Source organism: Mesoplodon densirostris, chromosome 12 (genome assembly GCF_025265405.1).
Source record: "Mesoplodon densirostris isolate mMesDen1 chromosome 12, mMesDen1 primary haplotype, whole genome shotgun sequence".
NCBI classification, from domain to species: domain Eukaryota; kingdom Metazoa; phylum Chordata; class Mammalia; order Artiodactyla; family Ziphiidae; genus Mesoplodon; species Mesoplodon densirostris.
The window spans coordinates 59,641,446-59,668,808 of NC_082672.1; the positions used below are offsets into that span (position 1 = coordinate 59,641,446).

General features: G+C 37.3%; 1 protein-coding gene across 3 annotated transcripts in view; it reads left to right on the forward strand.

Moving 5' to 3' along the window:
- Window positions 1-27,363, forward strand: part of FBXL4 (F-box and leucine rich repeat protein 4) — a 70,455-nt gene that overhangs the window by 18,168 nt on the left and 24,924 nt on the right. For all 3 annotated transcript variants that reach the window (XM_060115226.1, XM_060115228.1, XM_060115227.1), the window contains exons 4-6: window positions 10,080-10,422; window positions 19,018-19,262; window positions 26,884-27,097. In XM_060115226.1, coding sequence (XP_059971209.1) covers window positions 10,080-10,422; window positions 19,018-19,262; window positions 26,884-27,097 — 802 coding nt within the window. The remainder of the gene's footprint in view (window positions 1-10,079; window positions 10,423-19,017; window positions 19,263-26,883; window positions 27,098-27,363) is intronic.

Below are 27,363 nucleotides of genomic sequence, written 5' to 3' on the forward strand. Positions count from 1 at the left end.
TTTTAATAAATTGTAGCATTTTTGTCAATTTGTTAGGTGAAAAATGTTAGGGGAAAAATGTTATCCCATGTTAACTTTCATTTGAAATGCTTTTATCATCTCTGAGGTTGAATATCTTCTCATGTTCAAGAGCCATTTATATTTCCTTCTCCTTGAACTGTCTGTCATGTTATTTGTCCATTTTTCGAGTACTTATTGATCTTATCTTTATATTGCTTGATTCATTCATTAAATATTTGAGTGTCTACTATGTGCTAAAGCACTGTTCTGGGTATTGAGGATACATTAGTGAACAATGAACAAAATAGACAAAAATCTCTGCCCTTATGAGCTTATTCTAGCCCAAGGGCAGTCTGTGACACCTGTTAAACTGTAGGAGCCCAGCTGCCTGTGGAGGAGTGAGGGCGCAGATCATGTTGCACGTTTGCATCTAACACACTGCTTCCTGGAAGTCCCTGTCCCCTCAACTCCCAGGGAGCACCTCCCAGTCTACCAGGAAGCAAATGCAGAGTACAGCTCAACTCAAGCTGGAGACTGCTGGTATAATCTTTATGTGTTCTTATCAGAACGATTTTGATAATTCATTGTGAACAATATTATATTAATGGGTCAGTTTTTTTAAAAAACAGGAAACCAGCATCCTTTAATATACAGGCTTTTTTTCCTGAGGAGAAAAAAAGTACTTTGAGTAGGATCCTTTCTTACGTGAGAATTGTTTCATTGGACTCTGTCATTTTTTGCCTCTTTCCTACAAAGCTATCTAGTTTTTTTCTAAAAAGATGAACCAATATGGAGATAAGATCTATGCAACATGTAATGTCTTTCCTCTGATCTAAAACTTAATGTCTGCATAACTGATTTTGAGTATGAATCATGCTCTTGGGTTCCTAGCTGAGAGCTGTAGTGCGTGATTGTGATCAAAGTGACAACTTTATTTATAGATGTATCTCTACTTTGCCTAACTGATTTTTAGGCTTATTCCACAGAAAATACCATTAACTTTTAAGAGAAAAAGAAGCTAACCAATATATATTATTGCAGAATAAAAAAGGGCCTTTTAAATTTTACTGATTATGAAATCAGTTTCAGTGTTTAAAAAAACTTGTTAGAAAATGCCAAAAAAGAAAATATATATAAAAAAACCCCCACAGTTCTTCTGCCCAGATTCAGTAACTGTTAACGTTTTGGTGAATTTCTTTAGACAGTCAGAAACATTGATTGAACACCTTCTCTGCCCACTCACTGCCAGGAACGAAACAGAGCCAGACAGATGTGGGTCTTGTTCTTTGAGTTTTACAGGCCAGCCTGGAAGAGGGCCGTGAGATTGCAGGGTGCATGTGCTGGCAGAGGGGAACGCCTAACCTGTGGGGCTCCGAGAAGTCCTCCCAGAGGAAGTGACTTAACTGGGACCTGAGGGTTGAGTGAAGCTTTAGTTTGGGCAGGAAAGGTGGAGAGAGAATACCACGTGCAAAGGTGAAACCATGAGGTGAGATCTTGGTGTTCTAAGAAGTGAGAAAAGCCCCAGAGTGGAGAGAACAAGCTGTTGAAGGCCCACAAGCTTTGGGATTTCATAGAGCTCTTGGATCCAGTTTCCCAGAAGCAGACCTTGAGAGAACTGTTCCTCTACCAAAGATTTGTTAAGGAAGTGCTCCTGAAGAAACTGGTAAGGAGTGGGGAAGATAAGGGAGTGGGGAAAGCACTGTAGGGAAGGGAAGAAGTCAGGCAAGGATGCAAAGTCCTGTGAAATCCCAGTCAGCCTGGAGGCACAGTTGCCCGGAAGCTGGGCTCTGATGCTCCTGCCTGTCTGTCTTGGGCTGTGAGCTGGGGGAGTGGGAAGGGGGGATGGAAATCTTCCAGGCACATGCCACTGTCAGGATGAAGAGGAGGCTCTGGGAGCCTACGTAGTTCTCTGTAGAAGGCTGCAGGTGGGAGCCCTTAGGAGCAAGCCCGCACATCTGGGACATGGGCACCAGACCTACCAGGAGATCTAAGCAGAGCACAGGTAGAGAAAGTCAACTCCAGTAAACTGGTAAACATAATGGTATTGATAATAAAAGTTAGAGAACTGATACACGGTTGTCAGATTATTTACTTTGCTACCAACATCATTTTTCATCACTATTATTTCATAAAAGAAACCCCAGTTTATACTGAGAAATTAGCATGCTCAGAATCTTGAATAAAGAGCAGTTGGCAACTTACATGTATATGTGTGCATATCTTTATATATACCAATGTATGCTTTATTTTTCACATTTAATCATGGAAAGCTCTATCACACACTGTGGTTTAGGAACCACTGGACTGGACTGCCTGTTACTTTAATTAATTGCATATGGTTTTATTTCTCCCTTAGGAGTTAGCAAATAAGAGAGTGTGTTGGAGTAGCTCAGGAATTTATGAGAAATGAACTTGTCCCAGAACATTTAAAATTTAAAAGCAATCTTTCTCCATTTTGTCTGATTGCATTTCTTTGTTCAGTGAGTGAGGTAGGAAAGTTACAGGTAGTTCTGTAAGATCTCAAAGTCTCCTGACTTCGGGCCTAGTGCTCTACTGAGAGAAAAGAAAAAAGGTAGTATAGAGTGTCCTGGTTCTGAGTATAAGATCTTAAGAGATGCTTGTGTAAGAGTCAGAAAAAAGGCTAGTGCAGGGTTACACACGGGAAAAGAGACAGGGAAAGAGGAGGAAGAGAATGACAAATTGAGGTCATATTAAGGAAGCTGGAATAAAGCTATTTGGGGATAAAATTTAGTGGTATGGATTTTTTTTTTTGAGTGTTGAAAGCATTTTCACTACAGAATATTGAAGTTAAGAAAGCAGGGAGAAAGAAAGTGGCCATCACAGAAAGAATTTGTTGCCAAAGGAAGTTGCTTAAGCAATGATTTCACGAATTGGTCATAGTCTGGTCCCCTTGACTTTGTGAGTCAAGAAGCATGATTTTGTCATTTAAGTCAGAAATGATCAGACCCTTTATTGGTTAGTTCTTTTTTAAAGCAGATGCCACTTTGTTAGTTACAATTAGAGACAGGCTGGGAAGCAGGGAGTGAGTAGGTGTACCTATTAGAGTACTTTAATTTTATTCTAGTTCGTTTTCCTATTCTATCCCTTCACTTTCAGCAGGTAAAATGGAACAGTGTTGGCAAGAGAACTTTCTTTTTGCTGGTTACTAGATGTGCTTACTAACCAGGGGGAATTTTGGTTATAAGGAAGCTCTGCATCCATGTGTCTGGCTTCCAACCTGAATATGTTAGAAAACTTGCTTTCTCCGGTTTCCATTGATGAACATCTCTCTTCCTCTCTTGTCTACCTGCTGCTTCCTGGGAGCCCTAGAGAGATGTTCTCAGTGAGTAACAACAGGTCAACAGTTACAGAGACGGAGTGCTTTGTGTCCAAGCACTGGACATATAGTAGGCATTCAGTGCAATCAACAGAAGGAGAAATAAGTGGGCTGGTAAAGAGAATGCTGGTTACCAACCCAGAATTAAGGGCTCCAAGTGCAGACAAAGCACAGCCTGATAGGGATTCCATGCTGAATTTTGCACATGATACTGTAGATTTAAAATACTTACAAAGGGCATTAGTGTTTGTCAGATTTGTCCAGTAGATGAATACAGTGTGTGGGCATATATAGTCAGCACATAAATGTGCAGACTACAAAGGCCATGACTTAAAGCAGTTTAATCTCATCAACACTGTTCTGGGTCTAGAGGATTAAGAGTCAGGGCTATCTCATGGAAAATTGTGTGTGTGTGTGTGTACACGCATGCACACGTGCATTTGCTTGTATTTGCTTATTTTCACTGACTAGTTTTTTAAATTCTGGCATTAATTTTCTAGAATAAAAAGAGATTGGCATAGGAAATATAGCCATTATTTTATAATAAATTTAAGTGGAATATAATCTGTAAAAATATTGAATCACTATGTTGCACACCTGAAACTATTATAATATTGTAAATCAACCATACTATAATTTTAAAAAAAGATATTGACATATTCTCTTGTTGGGTAACGTAGATATCTTTCTAACTTTAAAATAATATATTCTAGTTCTATTAGAATTTTCAACAAAAACACCTAAATATAGATACCCCCAAATCAATTTGTATTGGTCTCAGAGTTAGTATTAATTTAATTCAACTGGCCACAGACCTGTAAAATAATTTTTCCATCTTTTTACCACTTTTCTTTATTACTTCTTAGGCTATCAAGAAAAATCAAAATAAAATATAAATAAGCTAATGATACTTGAATTTTTTATGTTTAGATGTTAAAAATATTTCTAATAACTGATAAGGTTTGATATTTTTCAACTTTAAGTATGCTGTCATATTTAAACTTATGATATATGTAACTAAATATATAATGTTTATGCTATATAAAGTCAGAAGCAAAAATGGTGCTAACATAGCATTAAACATTTAAACATGCTAGAAATGTTAAGGAAGTCATTTTAAAGCATCATCTTAACCTTGTCCATTCTGCAAGGTAGAGAGAGAGAGAGGACTTTAGTAGATTAATACATTATTACAGTAGAATATTTCTGCTCTAATCAGTGCTTGGCAAGGGACCTGGCAGAGGTGATTTCTATATTACATTTTCAGTGTTTCTGTTAAGGCTCATAAAAACTTCTAATTGAAGTTAAACAATAAAATAGGCTGGTTTAGTCCACATGTGTTGTGAACCAGTACAGGCAGTTATTTCACAGGGTCCTGAGTGGTCCTTGTTTCTTGGACATGAGACATTCCTCCAGCATCATCTCATGTCATTTTCCAGCAGCAACAAAAGGATGAGTAAAACCACAGTTTGAATTTTCTAATACCTTCCACCATTTACCCCAGGATTCTTGGAAATGTACTGTCCAAGATTAGGAATGCGTTTTTCCATGAACATGGTTTTAAATGTTTCATACTTCTGTTCTTGTACGGCTAGCTCTATTTAACTGTGTGGATTTTCAGTAGAGTGTTCAAATCAATTCCATTGTTAGAAACCCTAAAGATTTTTGCATTTAGGCTTTAGGGGCACTTCTTAGGTCTAGGCTGGCATTCCAAATATGCTTTTCTGCCTTGTCACAGAAAGTGAGAAGATGCCCAGCTAGCTTTCCTTTCCTTCTTAAATCTGCCACAACCTGCTCTGTTCCTTAGAACTCTTCCCCTGCCTCCCAAGATTGGATGTAGAGAGGGACCAGTCTCTCCATTCCTACTTTCTGGTTGTCTCTGAATACAAATACTCACAGGTTCTTTATATGTTTGATGGGTTTTATTCCTAGTTTTCAGGAGAGAAGTAGCAAATCTAACAAATACGGGATGATTATAAGGGTTCTGTTAACTGCAAAAGTCCTACTGTTATGGTTAGTGCTATGTTTACTGGAATCCCATTGAGTTTCTGACTTATGCTTTTATTCCTAAAGGTGGAAATTAACCAGACTTCCCTTCTCCTAAGAGTGGTACTATATGCCTTTCTTGCCCCCATCTTGGCCTAAAGACCATTATGGTACTTGTATGTAGATGACTTCTATAGTCTCAGCTCAGATTTCTCCCCTGAGTTTCATACTCTTTTGTCTATTTCAGTTCCCTAAATGCCTTGCTGTAATCAGTTTTTACCTGGATCTCAATAGGCCATTGGCTTATCAAGAAAAAGAGGGAGAGGACTGAAATCAGTAAAATTAGAAATGAAAATGAAGAAGTTACAATGGACACTGCAGAAATAAAAAGCATCATAAGAGACAGTAGTTGTATGCCAATCAAATGGACAACCTGGAAGAAATGGACAAATTCTTAGAAAGGTATAACCTTCCAAGATGAACCAGGAAGAAATAGAAAATATGAACAGACCAATCACAAGTAATGAAACTGAAACTGTGATTAAAAATATTACAACAAACGAAAGATCAGGACCAGATGGCTTCACAGGCTAATTCTATCAAACATTTAGAGAAGAGCTAACACCCATCCTTCTCAAAGTCTTCCAAAAAATTGCAGAGGAAGGAACACTCCCAAACTCATTCTATGAGGCCACCGTCACCCTCATAGCAAAACCAGGCAAAGATGCTACAAAAAAAGAAAATTACAGACCAATATCACTGATGAATATAGATGGAAAAATCCTCAACAAATACTAGCAAAGAGAATCCAACAACACATTAAAAGGATCATACACCGTGATCAAGTGGGATTTATCACAGGAATGCAAGGATTCTTCAATATATGCAAAGCAGTCAGTGTGATACACAATATTAACAAATTGAAGAATAAAAAACATATCATCTCAATAGATGCAGAAAAAGCTTTTGACAAAATTCAATACCCATTTATGATAAAAACTCTACAGAAAGTGGGCACAGAGAGAACCTACCTCAACATAATAAAGGCCATATATGACAAACCCACAGTAAACATCATTCTCAATAGTGAAAAACTGAAAGCTTTCCTCTAAGATCAGGAACAAGACAAGGATGTCCACTCTTGCCACTGTTATTAAACATAATTTGGGAAGTCCTAGCCACGGCAGTCAGAAGAAAAAGAAGTCATAGGAATACAAATTGGAAAAGAAGAAGTAAAACTGTCACTGTTTGCAGATAACATGATACTATACACAGATAATCCTAAAGATGCTACCAGAAAACTACTAGAGCTAATCAATGAATTTGGTAAAGTAGCAGGATACAAAATTAATGCACAGAAATCTCTTGCATTCCTATACACTAACAACGAAAGATCAGAAAGACAAATTAAGGAAACAATCCCATTCACCATTGCAATGAAAAGAATAAAATACCTAGGAATAAACCTACCTAAGGAGGTAGAAGACCTGTACTCAGAAAACTATAAGACACTGATGAAAGAAATCAAAGATGACACAAACAGATGGAGAGATACACCTTGTTCTTGAATTGGAAGAATCAGTATTGTGAAAATGACTATACTACCCAAAGCAATCTACAGATTCAGTGCGATCCCTATCAAATTACCAATGGCATTTTTCACAGAACTAGGACAAAAAATATTAAAATTTGTGTGGAGACACAGAAGACGCTGAATAGCCAAAGCAGTCTTGAGGGAAAAAAATGGAGCTGGAGGAATCAGACTCCCTGACTTCAGATTACACTACAAAGCTACAGTAATCAAGACAATATGGTACTGGCACAAAAACAGAAATATACATCAATGGAACAGGATAGAAAGTCCAGAGATAAACCCACACAGCTATGGTCAACTAATCTATGACAAAGGAGGCAAGGATATACAATGGAGAAAAGAAAGCCTCTTCAGTAAGTGGTTCTGGGAAAACTGGACAGCTACATGTAAAAGAATGAAATTAGAACGCTCCCTAACACCATACAAAAAATAAACTCAAAATGGATTAAAGACCTGAATGTAAGACTGGACACTTTAAAACTCTTAGAGGAAAGCATAGGAAGAACACTCTTTGACATAAATCACAGCAAGATCTTTTTTGATCCACTTCCTAGAGTAATGGAAATAAAAACAAAAATAAACAAATGGGACCTAATGAAACTTAAAACCTGCAAAGCAAAGGAAACTACAAACAAGACGAAAAGACAACCCTCAGAATGGGAGAAAATATTTGCAAAGGAATCAACAGACAAAGGATTAATCTCCAAAACATATAAACAGCTCACGCAGCTCAATATTAAAAAAACAAACAAACCAATCCAAAAATGGGCAGAAGACCTAAATAGACATTTCTCCAAAGAAGACATACAAATGGCCAAGAAGCATATGAAAAGCTACTCAACATCATTAATTATTGGAGAAATGCAAGTCAAAACTACAATGAGGTATCACCTCACACTGGTTAGTATGGGCATCATCAGAAAATCTTCAAACAACAAATGCTGGAGAGGGTGTGGAGAAAAGGGAACCCTCTTGCACTGTTGGTGGGAATGTAAATTGATACAGCCACTGTGGCGAACAGTATGAAGGTTCCTTAAAAAACTAAAAACAGAATTACCATATGACCCAGCAATCCCACTACTGGGTATATACCCAGAGAAAACCATAATTCAAAAAGACCCATGCACCCCAATGTTCATTGCAGCACTGTTTACAATAGCCAGGTCCTGGAAGCAACCTAAATGCCCATTGACAGATGAACGGATAAAGAAGATGTGGTACATACATACAACGGAATATTACTCAGCCATAAAAAGGAACGAAATCGGGTCATTTGTAGAGACGTGGATGGACCTAGAGACTGTCATACAGAGTGAAGTTAGAAAGAGAAAAACAAATGTATATTAACGCATGTATGTGGAATCTAGGAAAATGGTACAGGTGAACCGGTTTGCAAGGCAGAAATAGAAACACAGCTGTAGAGCACAAACATATGGACACCGAGGGGGAGAAGCAGGGGCAGGGAAGGGGGTGGTGGTGGAGGGATGAATTGGTTGATTGGGATTGACATATATACACTAATATGTATAAAGTAGATAACTAATAACCTGCTGTATAAAAAAAAATAAAATTCATTAAATGTAAATAGGCCATTGGGGCAAGGAAATGAACTGACAATATATTGGAGGGGAAAAAATTTGATATGATTAATAAGCATATGAAACATTTTAAGTGTTATTAGTAGTCAGTGAATTATAAATTATGTCACAGAGACCTGGGTCACTGTGAAATTAGAGATTATTTTTAAAAATAAAGAGTGCTTTCAGTGGTCATTCTTACATACTGTTGGCATAAGCTTCTTTGAAAGCAGTTTATAGTATGTATTGGGAGACTTAAAAATGTTCTTAATCTTTGACATAAAATCTTTATGTAAAAGTTCTGCTAGCTAAAGTAAATAAATAGAAATAGAAGTATTTATTGAAGTATTTTTGTCTATGTTTTTAATTTTCTCTGTTATATTAGAAAACAATATTAGAGAAATGGTTATTTATGCCATATGTTGGAGAATATTATATATCTAATGATGCTATGTTACAAAGAATCTTTAAATAATTTTGGAAAATAATTTTTTAAGAAGACCTATATAAAGACATGGAATATGAGTTAGGCCTTGAAGAAAAGATGTGCAGATAATTGTAGGTTAGGCATTTCATTGGGAGGGGAAGACAACATGAGCAAACACCTTCGTGTGGAAATAAGTTTATTATCTGGAAAGTAATGATTAACCTGGCTGTAAAGTAGAAGTTCATTTTGAAGGAATAGGAGAAAATGTTATTCACCTGTTACGTGTTAGCTACTTGCTAGGTACGGAGGATACAAGGATGACTAAAAGATGACAATAATGGAAACTTAGGAGAAGGGCACATATGAGACAATTTCATGAAAACTCTGATAAAATGTAATGACTGGATAAAAGAAAATCAAAGAAAATGATAGTTTTGGGACTTCCCTGGTGGTCCAGTGGTTAAGACTCCGCATGCTTCCAGCGCAGGGGACGCGGGTTTCATGAAAACTCTGATAAAATGTAATGACTGGATAAAAGAAAATCAAAGAAAATGATAGTTTTGGGACTTCCCTGGTGGTCCAGTGGTTAAGACTCCGCACGCTTCCAGCGCAGGGGACGCGGGTTTGATCCCTGGTGGGGGGATCTAAGATTCCACATGCTGTGTGCTGTGGCCAAAGAAAAATATAATGAAAGTTTTGAATTTGTATGGCACCAGTAACAGAAACAGAGAAGGAGACCTTGGTGAGGCAAGGTGAGAAGTTAAGTTTCCACCGTTGGTTTAGGGCATGCACACAGGAGTGCTTTCTACTGTGTGCTTTAATACTTCGTGTTTACTTTATCTGTAAAACTGAATGTTGTTCATGTACCTCTGACTACCTATTCCAGTTTTTAACTTACCAACATGAAATCTGCCAAAAAGGACCTTCTAAGGAGTTGTAAAAATAATTTAAGTAGTAAAAATATTTTAAGTAATAAGGTCTATGGCATTTAGGTTTTAAATTTTTTTCATGTCCTGGAAACAATTCTTGGTTTGATCCTATCCACCTTGTTTAATGCTTTTGCTTCACACTGTAACGTATTGGGCTGGGCCCCTAACATTAAGGTAACAGTAAATCTCATTCTAAACTGTATTATAGGGAAGTTTCTTTCTTTGGCAGATGGGAGATTCTTTGGTCAGAGAAACCTACGAAGGTGAATGCTTCCCAGGCTCGCCAGTTTAAACCTTGTATTAAGCAGATAAATTTTCCCACAAATCTTATACGGCTGGAAGTAAATAGTTCTCTTCTGGATTATTACACTGAATTAGATGCAGTTGTATTACATGGTACAAAGGACAAGCCAGTGCTTTCTCTCAAGACTTCACTTATTGATATGAATGATCTAGAAGATGACTATGAAGAAAAGAATGGATGTGGAATGGACAATCTGAACAAAAAGTTTAGCAGTATTGCCCTCAGGGAAGGGACAAGTAATGGATATTTTGATAAACTACCTTATGAGGTAAGCCAAAGATATTCAGTAGCAATATTGGACATACTATCATTTAAAAATGTTTAGATGTTAATGTTTATTTTGCTAGATGTCAGAGAAATCGGAGCATTAGCAAGATATACATAATCTGATGTATTGTGTATTTTGATTTTGGAAAGACTAGACAAAATTGTGTTCAGTAACTTCACCACCTTTGTTTTGGATTGACTTTAGTGATTCTGGATAAACTATTAAATATATGTTATTTTATCACTGATTAACAATAACCAAAATACATAAAACAATGATAAATTACACTCCACTTTAATTCATAATTACACAGTGTTAATATGGGCAATATGTGCTTAACTTGATACCGGTTATATTAAAGATGATTTGCTATGAAAAATAAGAGTATTAATAAGACTGTGAGAGAAATGCTTATTCTGTTTAATAGTGCGCAGTTTCTCCAAGTGTCATATACTCTTCTATACTAACTCTATTCTATATTCTAACTAGCTATGATTTTTGGTCTAGGCAGGTATAGAGTGCCCTTTACCTAAAGTCTTGTTTTCAGTGTGTCACTACAGGGGCGTTTCCAGGGTATATTTAGCACTCCTGGCTCCCAGGCATCAAATGCTGTGAGCACACCCCCTGGGGTGGGAGTAGGGCCAGGCATTCCTTCCCCTGCTGAGAAGAGCTGTGTGTGGTTAAAAATAATACAATCAGATCTTTTAAAGAAAATTTTATAAACTTAAACTTTCACCAGTTCAACTATCCCCCTTCCACACTGGTGGGTATTTCAGGTTTCATTGTAATAGTAGCTTAACTTGCATGGAACAATAAGGTAGCCTCTTGAGTGCCTAACAGGAACTATAATGCCTGGTCAACATTTCACAGTTCAAATGCTATGGTACATCCTGTGAAGTAGCTAAAGTTGCCACATAAAGATGAATTTAAGGATCCAAGGTAATTCAGTCAGTAAGCCATGGAACCAGGATCCAACCCAGGCCTTCTAGGTCAAGTCTTGTGTTATGGAAGGAAGCTTCATAGGTGGACAAGACACCCTGGCCCTTAGAGGGAGGAGGGAGGAAAGATGGAGGAGCAGCTGAGCTGGGCGAGAGGCGCGTGGGATGTTGACAGTGTTGTTCCCTGGGGCTTCAAGGAGGGTCTGTCCTGGCCGCAGTGGCAGCAGCTCATCTGGAGGAAGCTCACTTCCTTGATTCTTACCCATTTCCCCAAACTACAGTATAGAGATTTAAATTCAACGAATGTATTTGAAAGAGTGTGTTGAATTTTATCCAGACCTGGTAAAATGCTTAACATATCACATTCAAATGAATAACGGGAACTTCAGGCAAAGGGAAGAGAGTGTCCAAAGGTGAGAAGAAGTGAAACTGTGTGACCTGTCTGGGAACTCCAGTATTTCACTGTGGCTGGAATAGGATTTGATAGCAGAAGCTGCAAGAGATGAACTTGGACACAGGCTCAGGGCTGCCTCGGTGCATCACTCCAGAGGCCACCTTCCATGCAGATGACAGTGATTGGGACATCCCAGTCCTGGCAGCGCACAGGCCACCCTGCCACGTTGTAGAGGGCTCTGTGGGTTTTACCGAGAGGTTTGCATTTTCTCTCTTCAGCCAGTGGTCCTCAGGCTGCTGTGTCTCTCCTGTACGCAGCAGAATCAGTTGAGGGGAGTCATAGAGACCTTAGATTTTATAAATCATTTACTTTTGATAAAAAATTAGAACAAATCCAAGATGATACCTATAATAATTTCACACTCACTTTCTTGTGTTCTCTGAATTCTTCATATGCTTTTTTTAGTGGGAGAGAAAGATGTGGAATAATAGCTAGCATTCCAGAAATTATCCATAATATGCAGGCATTTTTGCACATGCTTTGGCCCACAGTTAGAATGATTGCCCAGGTGTTTGGCCTCATGTAAAGTTTGTTTTTCATATGTGTCATGGTATGAAGAAGATTGTGAACCTTTTCTGTAGTCAGTAGGGAAACATTGAAAGTTTTATTTACTTTAAAAGAAGAATAACAAAATGAGATTTCCTTCTCAGATTATTCTGTTGGTAAATGAAGAATAGACCAAAAGGAGGTCAAGGTGGGAAGCAGGGATACCAGTCGGGGAGCTACTGCAGAAGTTTAGGCAAGAAGTTATGAAGCTCTGGGTACTGGAAGGTTGGGAAAGGAGGTAAGCCGGAGGAGTATTCTAGAGATGCAGAAGGTAGAAATCAAAGTAACTATTGAATGTGGACATGAAGCAGAACATCACAAGGCCTTTCAGGCTTCTGGTTGAAATGACCTGGTGGATGGATATGCCATTAATCATAAACCAGTGGGTGAAGGTGGAAGGGTGCATTGACTTGGAGGTGCCTGTGATTCATCAAAGCCAACTTCTCTGATTGAGAAGTTGACAGTAGGCAGTTGCTATGTGAGTTGGAAACGCAGGAGGCAGGTCTGAGTTTACATTTGTGTGAGTCTTCTCAGAAGAGGAGAGGGCTACCATGGTAGATGAAACTGACCAGGAACACTCTGAGGGTGTGAATAAAGGGCCAAGAAAAGAATTCTAGGATTGCTAACATCTAAGAATCCAGTAGAGGAAGACAAGTCAGAAAAGGCACTTGGGCCAAGGATGAGATTGTCTTAAAATCAACGATAGGATGCTAAAGAAGTATAGAGAACATAAAATGGGTGTGGTCGGCCACACCACTGCAGAGAGCTCAGTGACAAGTGCCCACTGGTTTTGGTCATCGGGAGATCTCTGATAATCCTTTACCATTATCAGTTCAATGGAACTATGACCGTAGGATGAGAGATGAGAAAAACCTTACCATATCTGGTTAAGGCATCAAGGAGCAGGGGAGAAGCAGAGACAAAAAGTGTCTGCTCTCTGAGCATAAGCAGAAAAATATTTCTGTTAATATACACCAATCATGGGCAAGACTGTCCACCAATAGTGAATAATACTTGGCATCCTAACACTCCACCCCTTCATGTCACACTCAATAACGCATATCAAAATGAGGAAGAGTATGAAATTATTATAGATACTATTTGCTCTAATTTATCTTTTAAGAGGAGAAAAGACGAGTGGCAGAAGATGTAGCAGGGTGGGAAGGTTTCTGTTTGTGATGCAAGCTGGGAGAGATTTCAGTATGCTTTTATGCTGTAGGGAAGGAGCCAATAAAGAGTAAAAGCTTCCAGTACATGCAAAGGGTTTAATCAATACAACAAAATCACATAGACGAAACCGAGAGATAGAATCAGTCGTCCTGAAGGACATTAATTAGCCATGATGAAAGCAGTACAATGCATTAAGAGTTGATGCTGCAAAACACTGAATGATCTCACAGTGAGTAAAAAGAGAAACTCTTTTTTTAAAAGTTGCCCAAATTATATAATCCAAGTTATTTAAAGGAAAAAAAAACCCCACATTTAAATATGTCAAGTGACATAATGTTTCCTTAGTTGAAAATAATTGTGTTATGAGTAGAGTGGGTTTTGAGGGCAGATCAGCTGTGTTTTGAGACATACAACATCTTACTTTCAGCATGGCGTCAAATGGTTCTTTAGGCTAGGATACCCCCATATAAAAACATCTTTTGACAGACACTAGATACTAGATGGGTAATAATTAATGGGTATTATCTTGTGGGCCTAAAACCTGTTATCTTTTGCTTAATCAGAATCCAAAAGTGCTTTTTCACATGCCAATGTCATGGTCTCAATAACTTCATTATTCTTTTTCTACTTTGAAATTTACTTAAAATATAATATTAAGGATCAGAAAATGTTTTCACACAATATACATCTTTTAATATTGGTGACTTTGGAATGATGCCAGCAATTGCTGGGAGTTATTTAAATTATAAATCATCTGGAAAAAAGTAAATTATTTATCCTCTGATACATGGATATATTTAACTTTTAATGCCTCTTTTCACTAACTGCTTAAAAGTTTTACTGAAATAGCTTTTAATATTGTAGTTAAAACAACAAATTTTTAATTCATTCTACAAATATTTAAGGTCCTACGGTTGCCAAGCCCAGATGGCTCATAGGTTCTTTCAGACATTTAAGAAGTGATCAAATCTTGTATTATTTAAACTCTTTCATAGCATAAAGAAAAAGGGAAGTTTTTAACTTCTTAGTGAAGCTGTTATAGTACTCTAGCACATAAAAATAAAATTACAGACCAATTTTACTTCTGCAAACAAAATATAGTGAATAGAATTATTTAAAAATATAATACAAAAAGGCATTCAGGATGTACTCCTGGAATTCAAGGGTGTTTAGGTATTAGAGAATCTATATGATAATAGTACAGTGCTATAAAATAATATCATAGTCAAAGGAGAAAAATCCTACGATCGTCTCAGTAGATGTGCAAAATTGTTTGACAAATGGAAGCTGGATAGATACCCAAATTTTTATCAGTGTCTGTTAAAAAGTAAATACCTTATTAAGCTATCTACGAATTGTCTGCTACCAAATATTAGTAACCAAAAGCTAACATCATATTTAATTATCAAACACTAGAAATGCATGGTTCAATATGGTAGCCACTAGCCACATGTGCTGTTGAGCACTTTATGTCTAATCTGAATTGAGATGACCTGAAAGTGTAAAATACACACAGGATTTCAAAGACTTAATATGACAAAAAAAGATTTAGTATCTCAGTAATAATTTTTATGTTGAACACATGTTGAGATGATCATTTTAATATATCTCATCAAATAAAATATATTAAAATTAATATCACCTATTTCTTTTGAATTTATTTTATTTTTTAACTTCATTGAGGAATAATTGACAAATATAATTGTATATATTTAAAGTGTACAACATGATTTGATATACATTGTGTAGTGATTACCAAGATCAAGATAATTGACACATACATCACCTCACATTGTTAACTCTTTTGTGTGACTGTGTGTAGTGAGAATGCATAAGATTTACTCTCAGCAACTTTCAAGTATACAGTACTGTATCATTAACTAAACTCTTTTGACTTCTAAAAAATTGTAATTACTAAAAATTTTTTAATTACATATGTGCCTCACATACAAATGAAAGTCAGGAACAAGACGTCAGTGTTACTTAACATTGTTCTGGAAATACTATCCAATGCTGGAAGATGGGAGAAAGAAATAAGAGGCATGATTTTTGGAAAGAAGGCTGTAAAATTATCATCATTTGCAGACAATATGATTTTGTATTAGAATACTCAGGAGAAGAGACCAAAAACTATTTGGAACAATAAGTAAGTCGGCAGGTTACAAAGTTAATAGATAAAAATCAGTAGCTTTAGGAATCAAAAAAGATCATTAAATGGTAAATCATGCCACGCCCTTGAGTAGGAAGACACAATGAAGTAAAGATTAAAGATGTCAGTTTTCCTTAAAGTAATCTATGTGTTCAATGAACTTCCAGGTAAAATGCAAACATAATTTGTTGTTTGTTTTTTAATAGAAAAGTTCACCTAAAAACTATGAAAATGCTCAGGAAAATTCTGGAAAAGAAGAGTGATGGAGGGAGCACTAGTCCCACCAGATAATAAAGCACATTATGAAGCCATAGTACTGATATTTGTGGATCAACAATGAAGATAGAGTCTCATTTGCAACCAGAGGATCCGGTGCATTCCCACACATAAACTTTTAAAAAGTCAGAACAAAAGTTATTTATTTGACCCAGAGGGCTATTGATATGGGAGAAATAAATGGAACAGAAGAGAGTCTAGAAACAGACCAACAGGAAAGAAGGGAACATTGGCAGTTCCCTTGGCAAAGGATTACATTTCTGTAGTTAAAAACAAAGCAAATAGGGCATTCCCTGGCAGTCCAGTGGTTAGGACTGTATGCTTTCACTGCCGAGGGCCCAGGTTTAATCCCTGATCGGGGAACTGAGATCCCACAAGCTGCGCAAAACAAAACAAACACAAAACAAACAAACAAAACCCCAAGACAACAGTGCCATACTATTTTTGTTTCTGTTTTATTTTATTTTTTCCTTCTCCTGCTTTCAGAATGGCAACATTTAAAGTATTGATACCAGTGCTGTCTAGGTTATGAGTGAATGGGTACCTTTATGCCCTGTTTGTGGTAAATTGATGCAAACATTCTGAAGGGCAATTTTGTGTTTATATCAAAACTTTTAAATGCATGAAATTTACCCTAAGATGTATTTGCAAAATTTGCCAAGATACACAAAATGATATTGCAGTGTTATTTATAATAGGGAAAAAAGCAGGAAATATATCAATGAGAAATTAGCTGAATTAGTGTATCACATCTGTAAGGTGGAATGGGGTGGATTTGTATGTGCAGATATAGAAATATCTACAAGATACATCATTCAATGAGAAAAGTAAGGTGCAGAACAGTGTATAAAGTATCATTCTTTTGGTGCAAATCCAAGAATAGAATTTCATACATATTTATCTGGAAGAGATCAGAAAAACTGTTAGCAGTATTTACCAAGGGGCAGAGGGATTATTAGATTGGAGGTTGGAGAGGGAAAAACTCATTTTCTACCTGCCTTCAGTGTTTGGATTTTCTAATATTTTACCTGAATTTTCTTTTGTTGTTTGTATAATTTGCTTGTTGACAATTTGCATGTCATCAGAATGATGAGGTTTTAGACTAATTTTTTTTTTTTTTAACGTGGGCCTCTCACTGTTGTGCCCCGCCCCCTGCGGAGCACAGGCCCCGGACGCACAGGCTCAGCGACCATGGCCCACGGGCCCAGCCGCTCCGCGGCATGCGGGATCCTCCCGGACTGGGGCACGAACCCGCGTCCCCTGCATCGGCAGGTGGACCCCCAATCACTGCGCCACCAGGGAAGCCCTAGACTAATTTTTTATTTCCTTACATTTCCCTGTTTTTATAACACATACACACACACCTTAATGTTATTTTTCAAAAGCCCAGTTCAAATGTTAAAAATAAATAGCAGGGATTTCCCTGGTGGTGCAGTGGTTAAGAATCCGCCTGCCAATGCAGGGGACACGGGTTCGATCCCTGGTCTGGGAAGATCCCACATGCCACAGAGCAACTAATCCCACGAGCCACAACTACTGAGCCTGCGCTCTAGAGCCCACTAGCCACAACTACTGAGCCCACGTGCCACAACTACCAAAGCCCGCGTGCCTAGAGCCTGTGCTTTGCAATAAGAGAAGCCACCGCAATGAGAAGCCCACGCACAGCAACGAAGAGTAGCCCCCCACTCGCTGCAACTAGAGAAAGCCCACATGCAGCAATGAAGACCCAATGCAGCCAAAAAGAAATTTAAAAAAATAAATAAATAAATAGCAAAAACACGCCAAGCCTTCTTATACTCAATATATGTATTAGTCAGCAATCCTCATATTTTATATGTACTCTTCAAGCTTATTTTAAATATGTTGTTGTCACTCCTTGTCATATTTTGGCCTCAAGCAGTGTTATTCTGACCTAAATTTAATACTGGGCCTGCATAATTAAATAAATTGACAAAGAGCATTTAGGTTAAAGGGCATAATTGCAAATCAAAACGTATAGCTAGATAAATACACTGCATTAAGTAAGAAACTCAACCTTCCCTCTCATCTAAAGATTTTTTTTACCATTTAGCAAATATTTGATTTTTTTTTGCTTAGTATTTCTTGGTTCAGAATAGGCTATTTAGCAGTGATTCTTTGAAAATTAGTTTAGGAGCCCCTGACTGTTCACCATTAAGAAAAAAACAAATCTTGAACTAGTTCAAAGAAACTTTTAATTAGAGATAAAAAGCTTTTTGATTCCTCCTCCTTAATACTTTTTTGTATCTGTTAGCTACTCCCTAGTCACTGCCAGTTGCCTTAAGCAGGCCCCTGATTCCTCTTCCCTGGAATCTACAGTAGCCGCCAGGCGGGTTTCCCTTCTGCCTCCAGTAGTGCCCCCTGCAATGATCTTTCTAAACCATAAATCTGACTCTGTCACTCTGCAGTTACATAAGTCCCTTCAAGACTCCTCATTGCTTTCAGAATAAATCCAGGCTCCTCTGTGAGGCTCTCTGTGACCCAGTCCTTACCACTAACTAATCTTTCCCCTCCCCAGTTTTGCCTCTCACTCTTTAAAGCTGAGCCTTGCTGGTCCAAGTCCGCTTTCACTGTGGTTAGGCCTGTGTCTTGGGTCAGGCTCTAGTAGCGGTCTATGCGTCTATCCAAGCTATTAAAACATATCATCGTACCTATCAGTCCCCACTGGACTCTGGAAACCCTGAAAGTGGGAGCTCTTCTCACTAGTGTTTGATGTGTAGTCGATGTTTAGTAAATGTTAAGTCTGTGAAAAATTGTATTATTCAATAGATTACCAAAATATATCTTTGCACTGTAAAAAAAAAAAAATAGTCGACATGAATTGAATATACTTTGAATGCTCTTGAAATGTAGTATATATAGCCTTATGTATGTATGGTTACTACTGATTTGGATAATTCTGTTGAATGTTGATTTATTTAGTATGTGAAAGTATTGTTATAAAATGTATGATACTGTTGTTCTTTATTAGATCATATCATATGCTTCAAAAAGTGATACTGTTTTTTCAGTCTGGGTGATCTTGGTTTCTCTGTTTTATGTAGCTCATTCAACTGATTCTGAATCATCTGACACTACCAGACCTGTGTAGATTAGCACAGACTTGCAAACTACTGAACCAGCATTGCTGTGATCCTCTGCAGTACATCCACCTCAATCTGCAACCATACTGGGCAAAACTAAATGACAGCTCTCTGGAATTTCTGCAGCCCCGCTGTACTCTCGTCCAGTGGCTTAATTTATCTTGGACTGGCAATAGGGGCTTCATCTCTGTTTCAGGATTTAGCAGGTTAGTGCCAAGCCTTGTTGAGGTTATTTAGATCAGCAGGCTATACTTACTATGTAGTAGTTTTGATAATAAAAGTTTGAAATTATATATCATGTACTTTAGATCATGTTCAGAGTGCTTCTGCTTACAAAAGTGGATGAGTTAGTTTCACTGTCCTCTTCAGCTAGACTTCATAAGATGGAGGGAAATTATGCCCTTTACCTCATATTTTTTAAATCCCAAGTAACTTTCAACAGAGCTCCTTTTTGTCTTTCTCGTATTTTCAGCACAGATGATTAACACATTTTAAAAACTATTTCCAAATCAAAATCTACCTCCCTAATGTGATTTGTCAGAAATGGAAAACAATTTATTATAGAACATTTTTAATTAAATCTTAATTACACGTGCAATACATCACCCAAATTTAGAAGCTCATTTAAACTAATTATGTTGAAAATGCAATTGCATGTTAAATAGGCGACCACACTTGCAGACCTGCCCAGGTGTTTCTGCTCCTTTCTATTTAAGCATTTAGTTTCCTTACTATTAAATGTCACCTGTTAAACATTTGAAAGCTTGCACGAGTACATATTCATTTAGTAATGCCATAGTCTTTTTTTTTTTTTTTTGCGGTACGCGGACCTCTCACTGCTGCGGCCTCTCCCACCACGGAGCACAGGCTCCGGACGCGCAGGCTCAGCGGCCATGGCTCACGGGCCCAGCCCCTCCGCGGCATGTGGGATCTTCCCGGACCGGGGTACGAACCCGTGTGCCCTGCATCGGCAGGCGGACTCTCAACCACTGCGCCCCCAGGGAACTCCCCATAGTCATTTTTCTTGTGAAACAAACAGGTGTTTTTCTGCTAACCTTGATGGTTATTCTCATTGTATGTTACAGTATAATCCGTTTCATTAAGTTAAATAACGAAGAAGTAGACACTTTGGGGAAATTACCTGTTATTTTTGATTAATGAATAATCTCCTATCCTGTTTTTAGAAGTTAGAATGAACTACATCCCTCCCTACACATAGCCCCAGTGGATACATTCCTGAACAGTGGTTTATGAATTAGAAATCTATATTTTGAGCTTTGTTCCCCTTGACTTAAAGTATAAAAATAAAGATGCAGTTCCAGAAATAAATATTTGATACCATTAGATTCAGATGAAGTCATGTTTGAAATAGTACCAATGTGTTCAAAATGCTAATATTGATAATTTATGCATCAAAGTAAAAAATAAACACAAGCAGTAATGGCTTATAGCACATGTTGAAACCATGGATGCACTGAGTTTCTTTCTTTTCTGCCAGAAATAGAGCCAGGGGAAGGGGTTCTTACATAAAACATGCTGGGATTGTGGGTCAGAGTCTAAAGATTTTACAACAGGCTATGTATACAAAATTCTTTTTTATTATGTAAATTTGCTTAAAAGGGTATATATATATTATATATATAATATATATATATAATATATATAGTAGAAAAATAAGGCATTTCTTTTTGGCAGTGTGATTTTGGTAAATTTTTATAGAATCCACATTTTGAAAATTACTGGATCTTTGACAGCTCTCCAGTGGAACACAAGCTTAGTCCTTTCTACGTCCTTTTGCTGCAGACACACACACTTCATTGGCTAATTTTCCTCGCTATTAATGGGACCAATAAGAACTGAAGCTAATGATGACTGTGGGTATTCAGAGCATGCACTATAGATCATAAACCAAGACTAACTGACTCTGAGAGCAGATAGAACCATTGGTATCAGTAAGCATTATTTTACATTATAAGGACTTTTGGGTGTTTTAATCCCTCATAGCTCTTTTTTCAATGTTTCCCACCATTAGGAACTTACTGTTTGTTTTCACTCTTGGTGTGTAAGGCATTAATGGTGAGTGTCGTGGACCATGTAAAGAGATAGATAATATAGTTCCTGCTACGGAAAAGATAAAGATATAAGAATAAACATTTAAACATATCCTTCCTATATTTTTATAAATAAAATAACAGGGAGGCAACTAATGAGTTAAAGAAAATATTGGTAATGAATGCCTGAAGTCCAGCTTCTTTGGCAAAATGTTGCATATAACCACGGTATAATGAATAAAATGTAGAGATAGTATTAAATCAGTTTTTAAAAACTTGATGCAGCTTCTTCGGGTGCATGAGCAGAAACATAAGTTGTGAGAAGAAAACTTCGCAATGCTATTGTTAAAATCTTAGACACGTGATGGATAAAGATCTTTTATGAGGTTAAAGCTCCAATCTACTTTCTCACCAGCAATTTCTCTTCCATTTTCAGTTCAGCCATTTAGTTGCTGTGGGGCTGTTTAAATAATCACAAAAGTACATACATAAATTTAAGTTTTCCATATTTCACAGGAGTGTTTCAGCCAGTAAAACCATAAATCTTGATAGCATTCCTTTAAGTACAGTCATTGTTCTCATTAAGAAAATAAAAAGGTTAAATAACAGGGAGAGAGAATCTGTTTTTGGGTGGGAGATACTGGCGTTTTGCCTACTGATTGCTGTTGGCCCCCTTGACTTGACTGCTGAATTGATAGTCATTATGGCTTATAGGCAGCATCCCCAGAATAAACAATAAATATTCATGGCTTGATTATTAATGAATAATCTATGAGTAAGTATGGTCTATTTATGCTCATTACTGTGAAGAAGACTTACTTGTAATACTTTAAAGAAAAAAAGTACATTTTTAAAATAGAGACCAATGATGATGAGCTTGCTTTTTGAGTAAGTCTTTGGGAAAAGTTTGATATAGTTTATTTTTGTTACCTAAAAACCTTATCTTCACAAGCTGGAATTGTTTCACTGGATCTTAAAGAACTTAGGAATTTATTTTATTCAAAATAACAGGGAAATTGGAATAATAAGAACTTAAAATTTTTAATCAGTTATTAAAATCCTATTCTATCTACAGATTTGTGATTTGTAACTTCAAGTACTGCTCATTTATATCATTAGTCATTAAAATCACATCTACTGTAATTCCACTTTTCTCTTATAATACACTTCCGTAAAGTCTTGGATATGCCTTTGCCTCCCTGCCTGTTGGTGCTCTGAGGCTTAATCATTATCATTCTGATGTTCAAAAAGTCTTAGGTTCTATTTAGTTTTCCTCTATCATTTTTCTTCAGATAGTTGCTCAAAATAATCACCTTGAGCTCCACCTCAGTTATGTAGAGATTTCTATCCCTCGCCCTTCTACTTGTTCCCTTCAGAAAACATTATTGGATGCTTTCTAGATTCAAGAACTTGATGTTTTGACACAGAGCTACAGTTTTCTGGAATAGAGAGCTTTTTGCTTATTCATATATTTGTTTATTCAGTTGCCTGCCTGTGTTTTACACTGTTGTCTCTTTTAGGTGGTCAATTCCTAGAGATTAAAGACAATTTAAGACTTTCTTTTCCACTTCCTTCTACCATTGCTAGATAGTACCGTACACAGTTAAGCAAGAAGTTTTGTTTTGTTTTTAATTACTTTATTTTGGATCAGCTATAGTAAATAATGCTCCAGCTATTTGGGATTAAAATTATCTTAAATATACTGTCTTATAAAACTCAAGTGAGGGTCAGCTAACAAAACATGAGATTAGCAATCGGAAGCCGTGGATATTTATACCTAATTCTCTGCTTTACCTTGATACTTCAGGCAGCTTGTAAGGATTAGTGCCTTTTATTTTGTGATGAATAAACTCAGATTAAATCATTCATTCATGTGATGTTAATTATTTTAGGGTGCAAGTTACCATTTAGTAAATTACTTTTTATGTACTTATATTAATCTAGACAAATGAATTCACCTCATAAAGATAAGCAATTTATTTCTCTCTCCAGAGACTCCATTTCTCGTAGGAAGAAACCTCGTTTGGGATTGTTTATCTGAACTTAGGTCTTCTCTTAATACCCTCAATATCAAGAAATACTTGATGAGAATTCATAACACGGTATGAACAGGCTGCAGGAAGTAGACAAGCTATAATTCTCCTTTCAAGTGACCAGTATCACAATTGAGATGAATAAATAGATGACCAAGACAAAAACATGTATGTAATTATGCATTAAAATAAAACTTTATGAGGAGCAGTAAGGAAAGAAACGAGTTGTGTTCAGCTAATTAATTGATTCTGCTGCTAATTCTGCCTTCTTGGAATGGAAATATTATGAAAAAGTAGGTAGTGTAGATCTTGTAAGTTTAGGAAGAGAGACTATGGGGATATTGACCAAATAATCTCGGTAAAAATATGCAATATATAAAAAGGAAGAGAGAGAGTCATAAAGGTAGATAAGCATGATCATTATCTTTATTGTGCTTCCAAATTTTTTCATTCATTCAATCAATTTGGGATGTTTTCTAGTCTATTAACAGTTGGCTTTCTGGTGATTTACTTTCTATCTTTAGAAGGGAAAAGTTCATTAATGAGAGCAAAGAGAAAAGAAATGTCAAAGTATTCCAAATCCAATACCAAAAAGAATTGTAGAACAAAGTGCTTTGCCAAATAATGAAGACCTTCAAGAGATAAGATGCCTAAAGATTTTAATTTTAAGAGTGAATATACTCATTTAACTTTTGTAATCTGCAAATAATTTTAGAAGTATCAAATCAAAATAGGATACTCCAGATCTCTGACACCCTACATTCATTTCTAGATTGCTAGCTTATAAATAGTGAAGAAATAGCCATAACTCAGAGTACGGTAAAAATGTTAATTTTGTCATATTTCTTAGGGGTTTGACCCTCTTAAGGGAAAAATTCTCTGAGTCCATAAAACTTAGTTTGTTCCAGAGTAGAGGAAATTGAAATTCTTCAACTGAATTTTCACCATTGGAAGATTTATTCAACAAAGTCATCCAGTGTTTTTTACATGCCTGACATCATGCTAAGTACTGGGTACACCAAGAATCTGTTTCAATTGCTGAAGGATTTGAGGCACCTTATAAAACTCAATGCAAACAAATCAGTATGTAAGGAAACTGTGGTTAACAGAAAAATAAATTATGGTTGAGAAATAGGTGAGCCTGAGTTCAGTTCAGTATGAAGAAGGTATGTCATCATGTAGTACACACTGCCTCCCTTTGAAATAGGTCCTGAGTCTGAATATTGAGCACAGCATTCAGTGCCACCACCGGATCCAGTGCACCATCCTCTCTTCCCTGAATACGATCGTGGTGTCCTGAGGGTCCCCCTGTTTTTACCCCTGTTCTCCTTCAGTCTGTGCGGAGCACAGAAACCAGAGTGACCCTGTTAAAATACAAGCAGGGGCTTACGTGGTGGCGCAGTGGTTGAGAGTCCGCCTGCCGATGCAGGGGACACGGGTTCGTGCCCAGGTCCGGGAAGATCCCACATGCCGTGGAGCGGCTGGGCCCGTGAGCCACGGTGGCTGAGCCTGCGCGTCGGGAGCTGTGCTCCGCAACGGGAGAGGCCACAACGGTGAGAGGCCCGCGTACCGCAAAAAAAAAAAAAAAAAAAAAAAAAAAATACAAGCAGGTTGTGCCACACGTCTGCTCGGCACCCTCTGATGATTGAGGATCCCATCTCCCTCAAAAAAAAAGCCAGAGTCTTTATAGGACACACACTCTGAACTGCCCCGTACCTCTCTGATGTGCTCCCCATCTCCCTCACTTTGAGCCTCCTGACAGCTCCGTGCTCTAGGCATTGTCTGAGCTGTCCTGCCTCAGAGCTGCTCCCTTCACCTGGAGTGCAGCTTCTCCAGGGAACTGCTTTGCTCACCCCCTCACTTCCTTTGGGTCTTGATTCACCTTCTCAGTGAGGCTTCCCTTACCACCCTGTCTACCCTTGACACTTCCTGTTGTCCTTCTCTGCTTTAATTTTCTCCTTGGCACGTTTCACTCTCTAATATACTATTCATTTTACTCATTTAATTTATTTGTTTATGGTCTACCTCTCCTCCCAAAATGTAAGTAAGCCCCATGAGAGCAGGAGCTTTGCTTTGCCCACTGCCAACTTCCAAGTGCCTAGAGTAACATGTGGGTCGTAGTTGGAGCTCAATAAATATTTGTTGAGTGAATGAATTAAGGTGCTTGATGCAAACTGGCAATTTAGCTACTATAATACAAAGGACACAGCAGTGAGACAGGTCGGAGGAATTTAAGGAGAGGGAATAGCGAGAGGACTATCTGAGAATTTGAAGGAAGGTGAGGGCGGTTGTGTGAAATGCCACAATAAATCAGGTAATACAAGGCCTGGAAAGAAAGGCCATTTAATTTGGCATTTAAAAGGAAAGGATGAATTCAGGGAGAGCAGAACATACGCTGCAGTGGATTAAGAATAAAGGGATGTTCTTGGATGTTTGGGTGTAAATAAGATGTGTGGGCTACTGAGTTATTTGCAACATTTAAAATTTGTAGCAATTAAATTTTTTAATTGTTGTTTGAATGTGTGTTGGCCAAGATTTCACTTTTATTTTAATGTTCGTGGGGTACTTTGGTCTTTGCAAACTGCTTTCACATTATTGTGGGATGTTCAAAACCACAGGGTGGTGAATGCTGTTAATATGTTTCTAGTCTGCCTTCTACATCTGAGGAAATGCTGAGACTTGGGTAAATGCCTTTTCCAAGGTCACATGCTAGGGAATGGTGGAACAGGGCAAAATATCCATCTTTTGACTTAGAAGTCCAGTGTTACTTCCTTTACTTTCATAAGTGATTGATTTAGTCAGTTTTATTTTGCATGTATATTTGTAAGCTAATAATTAAATCATGTAGAAAAAAGATGTGGCATAAATAAAATAACAGTATGTGACTGATGTGACACTGAGATGGGCAAGAAAACGTCAAGAGACCTGGACAGGGATGAGTAGTGCGCTTGTTTAAGGGATAAACAGGCACACCACTTGTTGATAAAGTTTCAGGGATAAGAATACTTGTAGGCTCACATTTTACTTTTATTATCAGATGATGATTATGGAAAGGACTGTTTTCCCCCCATCTGTAATGTAATGAAGATACATATTGTTATTACTACTCTGATAAAGGGTTTTGTATCCTCCACATGAAGTTATTTCTGTGTATTTTGTGTGAAGCTGCAATTGAATATCTTGTAATAATTTCAACGTCAGTCTAGGCATTAAATAGTATCAGTTACAAGGAACATATCTCAACAGTATAGTTAAACCAACCCAGAAATTTTCTTAGTTGAGAGGAGACTAGTCTGATTTGTTTTGAGGTCATTTAGAGATGGCACTTTGTGCGCCACATTCAAAATAAATTATCCAGTACTGAATGGGTACTGTTTAGGGAGAAATATCTTCCAAGAGTTTTAGAGTTTTGTTATGTTTTGTTTATTGGCTCTCCCAGCTCAGATGTGAATTACAGGTAAGTAGAAGAAAAGCACCCTCTGCTTTCTTAATTTCCCACGTAGCAGTAGCTGACCTTTTATGTGATGTGAATCCATTTTATCTTCTTAGGTTGATATATTTTAGCCTAACCGTGCCTGTTTTGGCATGCAGTAAATGAGAATTTAAGTGAAACAAGTTTTTTATTTTCCCTAATAGAAATCTATTTTTCTGAAAGTGTCTGCTTAGAGTCGATATAATTCCAAAGTACTTGCAAGAAATATCTTTTAGTTTTATGAAATTCACACGGAACATTGTTTTTACAGGTTTCTGAAGGTCTGTGGATCTGAATTAGTGCGTCTTGAATTATCTTGCAGCCACTTCCTTAATGAAACTTGCTTGGAGATTATTTCTGAGATGTGTCTAAATCTACAGGACTTAAATCTCTCATCCTGTGATAAACTACCACCTCAAGCTTTCAACCACATTGCCAAATTATGTGGCCTTAAACGACTCGTTCTCTATCGAACAAAAGTAGAGGTAAGATTTACACCTCTGCTAGTGTTAATAGCCAACCGAATATTTAGTTACCTGTAATTGCTCATAATAATGTGATTTCTGATTTTCAAATAGTTTAAGTGTATGATGCAACCTGACTATTCTAAAATCATCAGAGCTGGCTGATTCAGTCATTTCAGAATTAGTCTATTGTGTTGTGGTTATTTTTCATTTTAAGAAAATGTTATCCTCTGTGCTCTTAGAATTTTTGTAATGCTGTTTACGTTTCTAGATAAAGAAGCAAGCAA